Source organism: Bemisia tabaci, chromosome 4 (genome assembly GCF_918797505.1).
Source record: "Bemisia tabaci chromosome 4, PGI_BMITA_v3".
Lineage (NCBI taxonomy): Eukaryota > Metazoa > Arthropoda > Insecta > Hemiptera > Aleyrodidae > Bemisia > Bemisia tabaci.
Window position 1 is genome coordinate 31,826,552 of NC_092796.1, and position 17,499 is coordinate 31,844,050.

The 17,499-nt window shown below is 41.6% G+C and overlaps 1 protein-coding gene and 1 non-coding gene across 3 annotated transcripts in view; one reads left to right on the plus strand and one right to left on the minus strand.

Annotated features, from left to right (window-relative positions):
- LOC109035441 (caudal type homeobox) overlaps positions 1-17,499 on the plus strand; it is a 67,933-nt gene that overhangs the window by 34,055 nt on the left and 16,379 nt on the right. Inside the window, exon 2 of one of the 2 annotated variants that reach the window (XM_072299698.1) lies at positions 7,725-7,748. The exons of the other annotated variant lie outside the window; for it this stretch is intronic. Within the exon in view, the coding sequence (XP_072155799.1) occupies positions 7,725-7,748 (24 nt within the window). The remainder of the gene's footprint in view (positions 1-7,724; positions 7,749-17,499) is intronic. 2 annotated transcript variants of the gene reach the window in all.
- Positions 13,233-13,305, minus strand: TRNAK-UUU (transfer RNA lysine (anticodon UUU)). The gene has a single exon. It is a non-coding gene; the product is annotated as a tRNA-Lys (tRNA).

The window sequence follows — 17,499 nt, forward strand, 5'->3', positions numbered from 1 at the left end:
TTTTCACTAAATGAGCCGTAATGTATATGCAAAAAGTCAATTTTGCCCCTAAAAAATCTTCAATGGCGCCTAAAAATCGAGCTTGATGCGCCTCATGGCTCCTTAAACTCGAAGGTGAGTTTCGAACACTGCTGACACTTAAGTCCATAGTGGGATTTTGCGAAAATTTGAACTCGAAAACCTCTAAAAGTGTGAAATCAAACATGAATAATAACAATACACAGGTTGCAGTTCAAAAGTGAGTTTAGAAAATAAGTTTGTAAAGTTTTCACAATCATGAGCTTGATATGGTCGGATTAAAATTTAACCCTCCGCCTTATGATAGCATGAGCATTGAGAGCAGTGGCGTGGCGTTCTTTGCGATATATCGATTGATCGGCCATTTAAACCTATGGAAAAATGTCGATTAACAGGGTGTTCGCAGCGAACACCTTTATAATCGATTATTTACCACAGCTTCAAATTGGGAAATATCGATAGATCGCAAAGCACGCCACGCCACTGATTGAGAGAGCCCCTCGAAGCTTATCCTTTGAGTGGTTCGTCGAAATTCTTAGTCAGAATTTTAGATTCACATTTTGCGTTATAATTTCGTAAAAGTCGCTCTCCTAAAAAAAAACTTCCCAATTTTGTCCTATGGTCCATTCTTGCTGCCCCCAAATTAAACAAATTCAAACAGAATTAGTATTTTTAATATTTGAACGTTCGCAAGATGAATGTACAAAGGCCACGAAAATGCAAAAAACTTTCCAGCCGGAATTTTAAAATCCTGTTTTCAACCAAATCGAGCGTCCCTAGTTATCAAAATTCCACCTCTGATTATTTTCAGTCTTGCAGTTGTTGTCTTTTTCAATTTTACTCGTTGCTTTGATACGTTACTTTAGGAGCAGGAGCGAAGCGTGAATAATCGATTTATTGATATTTCCCCATTGAAAACTTTGGTAAAAATCGATTATTAAGGGGTTTGATGCGGACACCCTGTCTATCGATCCTTTCCTATAGGTTTAAATAGCAGATCAATTTATTTATCGCAAAGCACGCCACGCCACTGATGTTTAAGAGCAGAGGAGGTGTTTTCGTGGACAAAAAATACTCAGCATGACAAATAAGTGGCAACAGATTTTCGCGTTGTATCCTCTGTATTCGCATCTTACGGCCAACTTGAATAGACGAACGAGAGAAGGCTTTCAAACATGAAAAGACCGAGCCGTGGAAAAATCTCACATATCGATCTATCGATGTCCGTGACCTCCCGCATCATCAGGAGACAAAATATCGAACGAAGAGTTCGATTAAGCTCGATCCATTGCAACGAAAGCGATACATTTAAAAACCTAACAGGTCTACTTTCAAATGAGCCCTCCAGCCCTCAAGATCGCTTACAGATGAGGGCTCATGAAAAAAGGAAAAACTCGGTTTTACCATCGACGGATTTAACTGTGATACGAAGGAGTCTATGCGAGAAATAAATGGATTTCCTTGACTATCGCGTCACATGAAACGGAGCTCTTTTATTAGTTTATGACTCGTCTCCCCCCTTCCCCCCGCGCTCTTAACTTTGTTAATGTACCCCATGCCCGCGAGAATGGATCGCAAGGTGAAACCTCCACCTCATTTTATTTCCATTTCTTTATTTTTTATTTTTCGTTGCCGGGCCATCAACTTTCCTCCCTTATAAATTATTTTTAAAAAGAAACCCTGGAGTAGAGACTGGGGTGCTTCTTGAGGTCAAAACTCAATAAAATTTAAGGCTGCGTCTGGAAATGGACCATTACATCAGGGAAAAAGAAACTTCGGTCACAAGTACTAATCATCAAGTTCAAACCAGACGCAGCCCACAGTTCGTCGTTTCCTTAACGAAAGAACGTAACTACATTTCATTGATGCCAAATTTCCCCGCACAAATTGCATTTTTACCGGTAGAATCTTAGGCATTTCTAACTGAAAACGCCATTGATTTTTTTTCTGAGCTCATGCAAAACTCGGAAAGATTTTGAACACAAATTGCAAAGGTACATTTGGACCGAGTTTAACAGAAAGGAACCAAGCCACATCAGCTATTGCCAAGTTTAACGGGGCAATTGAATTTTTTACGAGAGAACATTTGTTCGGATTTCTTGGAAAATTTTAAGGAATTTGCTTCGCACCATGGATAATTTTCACTGAAATTTGCACGAAAATCCGCACAACCGTTTTCATGTAAAAAATTAAATTGCCCAATTAAATTTGGCAATAGCTGATGTGGCTCGGTTCCTTTCTGTTTAATGCGGTCCATTTTTTGTATTTTGTACGTTTTTTACAGAATTTGGCAACACCGGATTCCCTCCATTTAAACCTATGTTAAATAATCGATTCTTGTCGGGGCACTTGGCTCCGACAAGAATCGATGCATTTCCATAGGTTTAGATGGGGCAAAAACAATGTTGCCAATTTGCTGGATCCGCTAATGATCAACTTACGTTTAATTCAGAGCCCGGTGAGGCACGACCCAAAGCTTGTGGAAAATATACGCGTTACGTCACTAATGGCTTTATCAAAAATAATAACATCGAGCGAAGATGTGCAACGTCGCAATGGAGGATACGCGTTTTTTACTTAATCCGCATCCGTCTCAGTAGACGTGACAACGCAGTTATAATCCGCGGCATTACCCCGCTGTTTATTTATTTGTATTTATTTTCCCTCTTTATCTCCCAACCTGTGCGTATATTTTAAGCACCCGCTGCTCCTTTTGTTTCAGTTTATGGCTTTATACCCCTGTAAATTTATCCCTTTTGTCCAGCTCGGCTGCGCACACCTAACCCCCCCCCCCCCCCCGCCACAGTCCTCATCCGTCTCCGTTTTTTTTTTATATTCTTTGCTTTGTTTGCTTCTTATTCTCCTGGATTCAATTTGTAGCGGAGCTTGTTTGGGATTTTAGTGAGTGTTGTGTTTTCGGTGTTGCGGAGCCTCTTTTGCATGCAACGTCGATCTTGATTTAATGGCTGTTTGGGTTGCAGTGAGCCGCGGTTCATTTTCTTATCGAATCTCGAGGTCTTAAATTATGGCTGCTTCTCTATCTTCGATGTTACCGCCCTTTCGGGATCTCCGGTCCGGTCTCTTCAAAACTTACCTCCGTGTTTCGGGGTGTGGTCTGCGCCGTATTTTGTGGTCCGCCAGCGTGCTTTTAGACTGTGCCCTGGGATCAGTGTAAAAGACCGTATGAAAAAAGGGGCAACCTCTGGAATGTCATACAGGATGACCCGAAAATATAAACACCCTTAAATTTGTCAAAAACAGTTGCTAATGCTTGCACTGGAAAAAAAACACATTGGATCTAGAGTCTAGACTCTTGAAAACATTGACAAGAAAAAATAATCTTTATTCAATCGGATTTTTGCTAGAATCAAAACGAAATCCGCTTAAATTAAGAGACTTGGTTCTTGATTTAGCTAGATTCTGATTGAATCAAGAGTACTTTTTCTTGTCGATGTTTTTAAGAGTCTGGACTCTCGATCCAATGTGTTTTTGTTTCCAGTGTGCGATTGCATTTGTACTTCACTGGGTTACCAAATTCAAAAAGTGAGGAAAAGGTGCCCTCATTAGAATACACGAACAAGTGTTATGTCGTATTTCGAAGTTCGCAACTGTTTCCGAGCAATTAAATAATCGATTCTTGTCGGAGCACCCGGCCCCTCCAAGAATCCATATATTTCCATAGGTTTAAATGGAGAAAAACAATGTTGCCAATTCGCTGGATCCGCTAATGAAGAAATGGAAATGGAAAGGTGGAAGGTTGCATACACTGATCAGTGATCAGCAACAACATACTTGACTGACACCGTATACTTGCGGCTGCCCCAGACACTTTACTCTCTCGCTCAATGCAAATAACAAAATAAACAAGCAAACTAATCGTTAACGAAACTGAGATCTGAAGTCTTGGAATCAAATGATCAGTATGCGAACAATATAATATGAACACATCGTCGCCTTCCTGACATAAAGACGTGCTTACACTTCGCGATGAGCCCTGCGGCCCATGTAACTCGATGCTTTCCCGGGCCCATCTCAAAATTCACTTAGGTCCTTTTTTCAGCCAAGCGATAGCATATTACTGGTGGCATGTGGCAATGCAAGACGTGCTAATGAGTAAAGCAATTCCTTCCTCGAGAGTCCAGCAAGGATCTGCTCGGTGCACGTGCCGCCTGAAAGCGTCTGCACACGACGTGAAATTTTCCCACACTCTCCGTGTGATTCGATCGACATCGATTTGATCGATAAGCCCGTGAATCTATCGACAAACCTGTGAATCGATCGTGTAACCCGTGAATCGATCGAATGGAGAATTCGCAGGTGTCTGAAATTTTGTAAATGTCATCTTCATATCGATACTGCTGGGAAAACTGAGCTCAAGGGTATCCTTGGTTTCTAAATCGAACAATGGAGAATTTGCAAGGGTCTGAAATTTGATGAATTTCCTGTTTAAGTGGAATCCTTTGAGTGAACTGAACACGAAGATACCCTTGATTCATAAATTGAGCAATTATTAGAGGAGATATGACAAAATAACCGATTCTGCTAGAATACATGTGTTTAAATGGGAAATGCCGCCAGATGACGTCACAAGGCGGCACATTTTCTCACTTTTAAATCAATTTTTCTCCAATTTCCCATGTCAGAATGGTTTTTATTTTTCGATCCAACAGACACCGGATTTTGATAATTTGTCGATCGAATCGCTGTCGTTCGGTTTACGCTGATCAATTTACACTGGAAAAAAACACATTGGATCTAAAGTCCAGACTCTTGAAAACATTGACAAGAAAAAATACTCTTGATTCAATCGGATTTTTACTTGACTCAAAACGAAATCCGCTTAAATTAAGAGGCTTGGTTCTTGATTTAAGCTAGATTCTGATTGAATCAAGAAAACTTTTTCTTGTCGATGTTTTAAAGAGTCTGGACTCTAGATCCAATGTGTTTTTTTTCCAAGTGCATGGTTTCATTGTTCGATCTAACGGACGCCGGTTTTTAATAATTTGTCGATTTATGTCGATCGGTTCACGCTGATCCATTCACGTTTTTATGTTCCGACGGATTCATGTCAATCGAATCCATATCCTCCCATACTGGAGATACTATTCCTCCTAAGGAACGGCAATGAGTAGAGCCCTGAATGTAACTCGGAAATCTGTGTAAAAAATTAAGGATGGGCGACTCCTCGCTCGCGGCGACCAGGCAGCGAGGAGCGGAGGGGCTGTTGGCGGTTGGCGTCGGCGGGCGTTGGATCGGTGAATCCAATTAGAATAGGGTCTGTCGGAACGATGCTCCGGGGACTCATTTCAAGTTGTTTAGAAGCGACTCTATCTCCGACTTCGCCACCTCCACCCGCCACCCCCAACCCCATCCCCGTCCCCACCCCCGCCCGCATTACCAGTTTTTAAACGGCTGTAACAACTGTAACGGCCGCAGTACCAGTGCCACACACCACACGCGGGATTCCACTCTTCTCTCCACTGGAATTCACCCGCCGAAGCGATAACTCGTGTGCAGAGCGGAACATTTTATAAAATATTTATTCGCGTGAAATTTCACGCAATTTTTAAACAATTTGAACAAGCAGTGCACTGAAGAAAAAAAACACATTGGATCCAGAGTCCAGACTCTTAAAAACATCGACAAGTAGAAATACTCTTGATTCAATCGGATTTTTGCTTACATCAAGAACCAAGCCTCTTAATTTGAGCGGATTTCCTTTTGATTTAAGCAAAAGCCTGATTGAACCAAGAGTATTTTTTCTTGTCCTTTTTTTTCAAGAGTCTGAACTCTATATCCAATGTGGTTTTTTTCCAGTGTGAAAGCTTTGTGTAAAATGGGAAAAAATTACTTTTTTTTAAAAAAAAACTCACCACTTTCACTTGATATATATTTTATGTCGATGCGTTTCGAGACCGATTCGAGGTCCCTCCCTCAGGACGTGCGTGCGACGCGACTGATTCCGCGGTCATTTCATGAAAGTTGAAGATTTTTGGGATGCTTTCAGGAGACCAAGGAACGCCGTAAAACAGTGATTCTCGATTTTAACAGTAGATTCGCTCTCTAGTAAAAAAAAGAAAAAAAATCAAATAAATTTTGCGGGATGATTTATTTCATTTTTGAGTCAATAAACGGCGTGAGACTTCATTATAATCAACCATAAGTTTAACCGTTGAATATGGAAGTTAGCACATTGAACTTTATAACAGCTTTTTCTGAAAGCCAAAGCTTTGAATCACCCTAGTCGCGCTTCAATTTGACATTTTAAAGCATTAACCATGTTAAAATTGCGGAACGCTCCTCAAACCAGTGGTGCCAATATTTCGATTCTGAGACCAATAAAACATGTAGTTCAAAATCATCCCTTGAGTACGTGGTAGGCAGGGCCGGATTAAGGGGGTGGCCACATGGGCCGCGGCCCATGGCGGCAAATCTAGGGGGCGGCAAATTTTGCAATTTTTTTAAATGTAGGTATAAAAAAAAATTACAGACGAGAAAATGCTACAAAATCTCTCATTTCCTGAGAGAATAGTAATTTCTAATTTTGTCGTCTTTCAGTGATGCAAGAGACAGCACCTTTAATTAGTCGAGTTAAGGGAGAAACCAAACACGCAATTTGGCCTGGAAGGGCGCGACTTAGGGAGAAATGATAACGAGGACTTGAAATGAAAAGGAGAAGCCCTCGGCGCGGCAATCGGCATGTAACACATATTAGCGCCTACAAGACTGCACGAATACTTCACGCATTGCGCCAAACACGGTGCGGTCGGCGCGGAGCGGCGGCGGAAGTTAAAATCATTAAACCAAATTTTGTGTTTGTTCTTTCATAATGTTTTCGTTCATTTCTTATGAATGGAAGGCCTTGTCCATTAGAGATAGGTTTACGAAACTTGACTTTCGCGCAAAGTTCCGTGACCTTTTGATAGTTTTGTTGACAGGGCTTTCCCAAAAAATGTGTTCAACACGAGTAAACGCGTCTTATGCACCCCTCCCCCGCTGGCACGTTCACTTAATGGTTTTTATTGATGTTTCAAAACGAATGAGAAGGGGGTGGCAAAATAAAGGCGGCCCACCGGCGGCAAGTAGGAAAATCCGGCCCCGGTGGTAGGGTTTGGATGAAATTTTTCTTCTCTGCGTATTATATGGTCAATAGTAGAAGATAAACGTAAATTATTGTTACTAACGGTTTATAGAACTACGTTTTTCCTCAGACTTTTTTCATGCACAGTTTTAGATTCACCATTGTTCGACTTTCAAACCATCGAGCCAGCTCACAAAGGCTTTACCAGTCGTTGTGCCTACCTTAGTAGTTTAAAATTATTCAGCTAAGATAGAATTTTTAGCGCCTTGTTGTCAATTTGGTCATCCTATGGTCCTTGACTTTAACTTGTATAAACTAGTAATGTATTTAATTGTATACATTTGAAAAATTATTTCTGTACCCCTTTGGCAGTCCTCTGGTTCGAAACAGAGTTTTAACCTCTGGTTATTGCCTTCAATTTGAATGATGAGCTCTTGTCACAAGTTTAAATATAATTGAGAATTAAATATTGCTGCGGCTATATACAGTGTCGAGAGCGAAGACGAAATTTCCTAGTTATTGCTGTCATACTTCAAAACTTGAAAATGATCATATTTTCATCAATGTTTATAATATTTTTCTCTTTTCTTTTCTTTTTTTTTCATGTAAACGATCATCTTCTAAGAACACGATGATGACCACGATGATCGTGAGTACTTAATGTTTAATTCGAGCTAAATTAATTTAATTAAAATGGGAATGGGATTTACATTTATGGTCACCGGAGCGTCTAAGACCCAGTGCAGTGATCCGATGATAAAAAATTACAAGCATTTAGTTAAAAGAATCTTTCCAAATTCATGTAGACTTCCCGTTCTCAATACGAGCTTGAGTGACTTTTCTCATCGTAGGGAAGAATTACTTTTTCCCTTATTCATTTGGCTGTCGTCGCATGCATCGCAAAAAAGTAAATAAAATGTCAAATACGAACAAAGATCAACTTGGGTTTTTTCCGTTCGTGGGAAAGGGCGAAAGAGTACTTCAATTCTATCTCTTGTACACGGTAAAACATTTTTTGGCAATATCTGCACATTATAAAGTTTTGCTCCAGCGGGCCGATTATTGAAATTGATAGACAAAGCTATAGACAAAGACGACAAAAGGGATTTGGAGGGATCCTATTGGTGGAAGCAGGTGGTGGCAATGGACATAGGAGGTAGGTAATAGACTAACTAACGGCAACCCACTGAAGACCCGACAGTTAGTCCATCATTTTCTTCCTTAGTCTATATGAGAACCAACCATGTCAACCTATAGGATCGCTCCATACTTCCTATGTTTCTTTGTCTATCGGTTTGCCCATCAGTTTCAATAATCGGCCCGCTCTGGAGCGGTGATTCTCAGCGCCACGCAGTGGATCGAATCAATGAAAGAGGTCGGACATGACATTTTTGACTAAAACTGAAAGTTTTAATGTTTTTTTCGTCACATTTTACATTTCAAGGTAGGCTTGTAGCAGAAAAATTCTCGAGGAAACCAATGGAACCACTTTTAGAACATCGAAATTTTGTATTGACGGAGTCATGAGCGTTTAAAGTTTCCGTATTTTATCCAACCTCTCCTATCGACTCGATCCACTGTGCGCCGTCTGCCCGCGGAGCACTGTAAAACTGTCGAAAGCTCGGTTCTCCACACAGAGCTTCAGCCAGAACCGAGGATCTCGCCTTCAGCAACTACTTCTATCAAACGGAACTACATGTGCATTGAGACATGAGCCCTGAGACCCATAAGAACATGTGCATAACAGGGCTCATGCATGTCATAATGCATATAGTCCTGTCTGATAGAAATACGTCCATGTCATTCGATAACGAGTCAACAATCCAGGCGATCTGCCGTGATAATGAAGAACACCATATGAGCCTTCAGACGTTGCCAAGTTTTCTTCGATAAAAACAGAATTTACCGGGCAAATTGCGAATATTCTCTTCCAAAATTGTCGGACAATTTTGTACGCTATTTACTCAAAAATAATTGAAAATGCCAAGGAAGAATATATGCATGAAAGTTGTCAAAAATCCATGTTTTATCCAGGGACATTCGGCAACTCTCGAATGTTCATACGGCGTTCTTCCTTAGCATTACTGCCGTGCTAAGGAAGAATACCGTATGAACATCCGAGAGTTGCCAAATTTCCTTCGATGAAGCATGTATTTTTGACGAAATGTATGCATATTTTCCCCTGAAACTTGCAGGCATTTTAGATTAAATTGCGCACAACATTATGCGTGAAAATTTTGGAAACAAATATTCACAATTTTCTCAGTGAAGTTGATTTTTATTGGAGGAAATTTGGCAACGTCTGAAGGTTCATACGGCGTTCCTCCTTAGCACGGCGGCGCTGACCCTTGTGCGCCGGCCGCGATTTCGGCCGAAGGGTGCCTCGCGCTCTCAAAGGCGGTTCATTCCGCTCACTCCCCTAGCCAAGGGTTGAAGGCTGCGGCTTTGTAATTAATATTGAGCGGTGATTTATTGCAACAAGTTAATGTAACTATTATCTCTTTCGCGGCTCTGGAGCTCGACAAAACTGTCCCTTTAATTGTCGCCAACCTCATTTTGTCCCCGCCTTAAACCGCCTTCCCCGTTAGAGTCCCCGCGTCTCTGGAGGCCTCTGCCCCACCGCTTAACGCCGCTCCTCGTTTGTTTTTACGCCAGCTTTTGTCGACCTCCGGTGGGTCGATTATTGAACTTTATAGACAAAGCTTTAGACAAAGAAGACATAAGCAGTGTAGAGCGGTCCTATTGGTTGAAATGGGTGGTTCTTATGGACTTAAGGGGTAAATGATACACCAACTATCGGGTCCTTCGTGGGCGTGGGTTGCCGATAGTTAGTCTATTACCTACCTCCTTTGTCCGTATTGCAACCACCCTTTCCACCAATAGGATCCCTCCAATTCCTTTTTGTCTTCTTTGTCTATTGCTTTGTCTATCAATTTCAATAGTCAGTCTACAGGTCTCTTTCAAGACCCTGAGCCGTATTCAAAGTCGCTCCTTAGAGTCGCTCCTCTTTTTCGAAAGCCTCATCTTAATCTTAACATTATTATAAAATTGGATCATTGGTAGATCGAGCAAATAGGCAACATTGTTTTCCTCCATTTAAACCTATGGAAATGTATCGATTCTTGGAGGGGCCAGGTGCTCTAACGAGAATCGATTATTTAACATAAGTTTAAACGGAGATAATCCGGTGTTGCCAGATTGCTGGATCCGCCTCTGAGATGGATTCAAGTCAAATTGCGATGCGAACGGCGAGTCCGTTCGCGAGGGGTCCGGTACCAATCATAGACCATAGGCGGCTCCAAGGGAGGGAGGAGTACCCCCCTTCCGTTTGCCCGAAAAAAGGAATGAAGAAAAAAGGAAGAAAAAAAAGGAAGGAATGGAGGAAAGAAGTATGAAGCACGCTTATATTTGGTACTAATAATTGTGACGAAATTGGCTCAAAATGCATATCATTAGATGCTTTCAAATCTTGAAAATTTTCCGGGGAGCCCCCCGGACCCCCTTACCCCCTTCCACCCGTTTGAAGTGTCTGGATCCGCCACTGTAACCTATCGGCACGTCGCGTATAGTTCGGGAAAATTGTCTCTGAATTCCGCTTTGCCGATTTTTCCTGGCTCGAAAACGGGATATCCAGGTCAGCCGTGGCATGCACTGGGATTTCTTTGTTTGCAGCGGAAAGTTTTCGATGAGCCACTTACTTAGTAATAAAGGGGACCTCTCAATGTAATTAATCAATGACGTCATTTAGTGGCGTGGCGTGCTTTGCGATACATCGATTGTTATGCCATTTAAACCTATGGAAAAGGATCGATAAACAGGGTGTTCGCAGCGAACACTTTAATTATCTATTCTTCTCCATAGGTTTGAATGGCATAACAATCGATACATCGCAATGCACGCCACGCCACTGACGTCATTCAATTCCAAATTCGTTTGCAAAAATACATAAGCCGTTTCCCGATTTGAAAGAGGTCAACTCCATTGCAATCTGCAGTGTTTGCGTCGGTAATTTGTCAATTATTTTGCTCCGATCTCCTCTCCTTGCTCTGTCTCATTATTTTTTTCTTTTTCAACTTCCGAGCTCATGTATCCTCTCTCTACCTTACCCTTAACAGTCTGATTTCATTCTCCAATCCTCGATCTACCGACTTCTCATGAAGGATGGGTACGATGGCGTTTCCATTGAATAACAAACTGTTCATATACGTTAATTAGTGCCGGCGTTTTTTCGTGTTTGCTATCTGTGTGAGGATCTTACCGGGTGCCTCATTATTTGCTTCCTTCGCTCGTAAAAATTTGCACGGCTCGTGAATTTGACCCTCAGTCCGCAAATAGACGTAACTTCGTTTTTGCGCGCGCGTTCTGGAAAGCGTGGAATCATGTGGGTGATGGCGGGACTCATTTTGTCATGTAGTTACGCTCTTTGGCCAACAGAGCGGCGGATTTTAGATTTCATGAGACGAAGAAAAATAGAGGATATAAAACGAAAATAAATTAAATCCTGCTTTTTATCCATTCATAATTCCGGAACGCTCAAGTTTTTCCGTTACCACTTTGTTGGTGCAAGTTCGAAAACACGTATCTCGAAATGCCATGTTGCAGATGTTCTAACCTTTCATGGCTGAAGTCGAAAACCACTATTTTTTTCCTCGAAATACCTGCCTCTTTTTTAGTTATTCGACTGGAAACCAGCCAGCTTTAATGCTCGAAAATTTCGCAGAATACTCCACAGAAAATACAACTATGGAAGTTTCCAATGGATCATGGTGATTACTAGCATGCCAAGGAAAAACGCAGTATGAACATTCGAAAGTTGCCTGATTTATTTTGTCGAATATATTTATTTTGGAGGATAGTTATATTATAAGTGTATCTATCCTTGAAATATTCAGATACTTTAGATCAGGGCCGGATTTAGGGGGTAGTCACATGGGCCGCGGCCCATGGCGGCAAATTTAGGGGGCGGCAACTTTTGTATTTTTTTAAAATTTAGGTATGAAAAAAAATTGGATTCAGAGAAAAAATTACGAACGAGAAAAGGCGACAAAATCTCGCATTTCCTGAGAATATAGTAATTTCTAATTTTGTCGTCTTTAAGTTATACAAGAAGCAGCACCTTTACTTAGTCCAGTTAAGAGAGAAACGAAACACGCAATTTGGCTTCGGGCGGCGCGATGCGGCGGTGCAGAGAACAATGATGACGAGAACTTAAGATGAAAAGGAAAAGCCCTCGGTGCGGCAGTTGGCATGTTACACATATTAGCACCTGCAAGACTGCATGAATACTTCACGCATTGCGTCAAACACAGTGCGGTAAGCAGCGGTCGGCTTGAAACGCACAGCGCCTACAAGACCGCATGAATACTTTACGCATTGCGTCAAATACAATGCGGTCAGCGTGAAACGCATAGCGCCTACGAGGCTTCATGGATACTTCACGCACAACAGCGGTCGGCGTGGAACGCATAGCGCCTACAAGACTGTAGGAATACTTCAAGCATTGCACCAAACACAGTGCGGTCAGCGCGGCGCGGCGGCGGAAGTTAAAATTATTATTTATGTTTGTCCTCGCATAATTTTTTCGTTCATTTCTTCCACATGAAAGGTCTTGTCCACACAGAGATAGTTTGTTAGTAGTGTTGACAGGGCTTCCGCAAAAAAAATGTGTCCAACACGAGGAACCGCGTCTTATGCACCCCTCCCCCTCCGGCATGTTCACTTGATGGTTTTAATTGATGTTTCGAAACGAATGAGAAGGTGGCGGCAAAATACAGGCGGCCCATGGGCGGCAAGTAGGTAAATCCGGCCCTGCTTTAGGTTAAGTTACGAATGAAATCCTCTAAAAATTTAGAAGCAAAATACTCACAAATTACATCAAGTATTCGTACGTTATCGAGGGAAATTTGGAAACGTCTGGCGGCTCATAGTGCGCTCTTCCTTAGCACGGCAGATTACTGTCCTAACTCAAAGTACAAGATAAATTCTGCAACTTAAAATTGTCATAATTCCAGTTAGGTTCGACATTTTGGGCGTTTTTTTAAGCCGAAAGCACTCCTCCAAGACTAAGCAGTGTTACTGGAAGCGGTACTAAAAAGTTTTAAACCTGCAACAGGCAGGGTTCGTAAAATGATAGCGCCCGAACTGGGACTTGAACCCAGGACCCTTAGGTTAAAAGCCTAATGCTCTACCGACTGAGCTATCCGGGCTACATGGAAAAAAATACTGCAACTTATTAATTTTGATTTATTATTATTAGGTATTACTGAATTACTTTTTACTTTTTATTACTTTTTTTTGTCTACTGCGCAGCGCCGCATTATGACGTGAGCGTTGGAGCTTTTATTTGGACTGCATTTTGCAATTTGGAATCATAAATTCTGGCTCTTCGGGAAAAACACTTATATGTGCATAGGGAAACTAATGGCATATATACGTTTTTTCTAAACCGGGCTAGAATTTATAGTTCCAAATTGCATGCAAAATTTAGTCCATTTATTCCTCTTCGGCGGAAAGGTATCTCCTCTTGGGGACGATGTTTCCTTGGTGAAATTTGTTTTTTACCCTTTATTTGTTAGCAGATCGACCTGAATATAAAGAATCGATTTTTCATGTGAACTTACATATGCCTGTGTCACACTATCAAAGCTAGCCATCAAAATATCAATGTCAGGTGTTGTGATTGGTTTATTCGATGACTTGGACCAATCACAGCACTTGACCTTGACATTTTGATGGAGTATTTTGATAGTGTGACACACGCTTTAGGAGAAATGCAATTTTCTCAACTCGCGGGAATCGCTACAGATTAACAGATAGTTGGACAGAGCAAAGCCGGATCCAGCCAACCCCCCCCCCCCCCACCCCCCCACCCCCGTTTGCAGAAAAATGATAGACAAAGGAAAGAAAGAAAGAAGGATGGAGCGAAGGAAAGGAGAGGGAAAGTCGCAAACATTTTGGTAATTATTCATGACGAAATCGACTCAAAGACGACGAGAAGCTTCAAAAATTCAAAAATTTTCTGGGGGAGATTCAAGGTGTCTGAATTCGCCTACGGAATGGAGTTACGGTCAGTGGCGTGGCGTGCTTTACGATCTATCCATATTTTCCCAATTGAAGCTATGGTAAATAATCGAATATTAAGGTGTACGCTGCAAACACCCTGTTCATCGATACTTTTCCATAGGTTTAAATGACCGCTCAATCGATATATCGCAAAGCACGCCACGCCACTGGTTACGTTCCTTCGTCCGAAAAAGATGATTTATACACTTTTATGGCCCTTAAAGTCCTGAGGTTCTCTCCCGACTATTCTAACTACCACCTTAAAGTATTTAATGACCATAAGACTACACTGTAGTCAGGAAAAGAACACCCCACGGACAGAAAAATAAAAAATAAGGGAGGTAGAAATGGGAAGAGTGTTGTGGAGCCGTAAATCATGCGGTTACGTCCCGTAAAAAGCGCATAAAGCATAAAATGGGGGAATAGGGGAAGAATAAGTAGGCGTCACTGGCTCGGCGTAACCAGATACCCTCATTAGGGGCGTTTATCTGCGAGGTGCACAGCAGGGGTGCCGTTCGTGGATGTCAGCTGCTGTTGGTCCAGCCGTGAGTGTCGCCATTTTGCGGCCGCTAATACCGCCTTAATATCCCTTCCTCTGAGCTTGCTACCAATCCCCCCGCTGTCCTGTTGTGGAATCCATCTTTCGGGATAAGTCTTCTTTCCCCGAAGATGGCTGCGGGAGAGAGCAGAAGAAGCGACACGAACACGAAGGGGACACGGGAGCTTTCGCATCCAAATTTCGCCTGCAATTGTCGGGGTAGGCCAGAAACCATTTTCAAGGAGTATACTTATATTCTGCCGTGCCATGCTTAGGAAATACGCAGTGGCGTGGCGTGCTTTGCGATATATAGATTGATCTGTCATTTAAACCTATGCTAAACAATCGTTTCTTGTCAGAGCACCTGGCCCCTCCGCAAGAATCGATACATTTCCATAGGTTCAAATGGAGAAAATCCGGTGATGCCAAATTGCAGGATCCGCCAATGGTCGACTTTCCTGGAAACGTATTTACGGATACATAAAATAAATTCTAAAACTAAAACAAATAATTCTTAACAACACACCCCGCCGATCTTCCCTCGATGAAATGCCTCCCTTCGGCAATACCGAGGAGAGCAACGAACATTAAAAGCCAAGAAGGATGAGGACCTGCAAGTGACAAATAGTAATTAAGAAACTAGGGGAATAATACAGGGGGACACGCAAAAATATATACTATGTACATAAATAAACAAGGAAAGCTTTAAAACTTAAATGTAAATTAGGCCTTGCGGCTACATTCTGTAAAATGTAGTTCCACTTTGTATAAACAACAATAAACACCTTTGTTAAAAAAAAAAAAAAAAAAAAAAAAAAAAAAAAAAAAAAAAAAAAAAAAAAAAAAAAAGACTCTCGGTCGACTTTTGCGTTTCAAATCGTACTGGAAAACGGCTCCTTTTCATTTCACTCGGTGACGTCAGATGGTCAACGGGTTTTGACTTTTCTGGCGCTACATGGCAGCATGCGCTCGAGCTCCCTATCTACTGCTGCCATGTTTAGTTGTGAAGATAAAGTGTCGTCGACGAGGTTGTTGTGTGTGTTTGTTGTTGTGTGTTACGTGTGTTTGCCGAGCTTAGCCCGCGGCGAGATGAATTGTTCCGGCTCGTTTGATGTCTCGATAATCGCTCAACAGGGATTACTTGTCATACTTGTCGCGCTCGTCATCGTGTTCGCCTTGTTAGACCTCGACGCCCTCCCAAAAGGACCTAACTCAATTAACACATGAGCCCCGAAAAGCATGGGCTTATATCGGAGACACGGGTCATCCCGAAATCCAGTCACGTGCTTTATATCGGTAGAATGACTCTATCTGTCGCTCTTGAGAACATGCCCCTCTGCTACCCCCCTCCCCCCGCACCATTCCTCCCAGCTTTCTTCCTCGTTTTTCTATGTCTTGAAAAGCTGGTGAGAAGTGTCGCGTCTATGTAGCAGAGTTTTCAAAAGTAGGAATTCTGAAGCGATAGGTCCAAATAAAGCCGGTGATACGACTGAATTTTGCAATATGCAACTACTATTTTGATTACGTTTTGCAAAAAGGAACCAGGAGCATTGTAATGTTGCCAAGATTGTGCAAATTCTTTTGTCTTCGAAGAAAAATCTGATTATGCATAACAGTCTCTATTTTAAACGCTAAAAACTGCGAATTTAAGACAAAAATTACCATGTGAGTTTCATATTTTTTCATTACATCAGCAATTTTATTGCAAAGGATGAAGTTGCACAATCTTAGCATCATTGCAATGCTTCTGGTTCCTTTTTGCAAAATGCAATCCATTTCCGGCTCAATTTTGAAACAGCGAATGTGCCACTAGTTGTCTCTTGCAGATAGCTGTTCTAGTAAATTGACCAAATTAAATATTTCCTAACGAGAGAATGCAGGGGCTCGTCTACAGAGGACCCGATAGTCCTGAAAGTTTTTTTTAATTAAATATGATACTGACTATGTACAAATTGCCCGTCATTCTTAAATAAATTAAGACAAGTCGTAACAAAGTAAGATTATTGGAGAGTGATATTAGATACAATTTGTTAATTGAGTTTTAAACATTAACCTTTGAAGTTAAAACAATTAATTAATTTCAGTACGTTGATAAATTAAAGATTTAGTTAAATCATGTGATAATATTAATATGCGACATTAAAGTTAGTTTAGAGATAATTGAAAATCTTTCAAATCTCTTGTAGTCAGCTTTTTACCTCGAAATTAGGCCGTTTCCGAACTAAACGAACTGGTTGCATTGGTATGTAGTAAGAAACTTTCAATGAAACGAGGGGAGTGCTCAGCACTGCCGCGCTAAGGAAGCAACTCGCAGATGAAACCTCTGATCACGGAGTGGAAAATAAGAGTCTATAAGTATGGCAGGACACTTCCTTCATGATCCGATGTCTCACAGAAGCCTGCGGTTTGGGTCGATTCAACACAAAACTGTGTTGAGCAACCAAGTCTTTTAGGTTGACCTAACCCCACAAAGTAACACAGAGTGACATCCAGCACGGAAATTTTTTAGTGGCGTGGCGTACTTGGCGATTGATCGATTGGTCGGTCATTTAAACCCATGGAAAAGGATCTATAAACAGGGCGTTCGCATCTAGCACGCCGGTTCGAATCGATTCTTTATCACAGCTTCAAATCGGAAAATATCGATAATCGATCACTTACGCCTCGCCACTGAAATTTTGAACTGTGAACGTGCCTCTATGAACGAGTCAGAAAATGCGATTTCTGTATGCGTAATATCCAGTTTATATTAATCCGGCAACGTTGTCGAATGGAACGAATGGGAATCGCGTGCTTATCG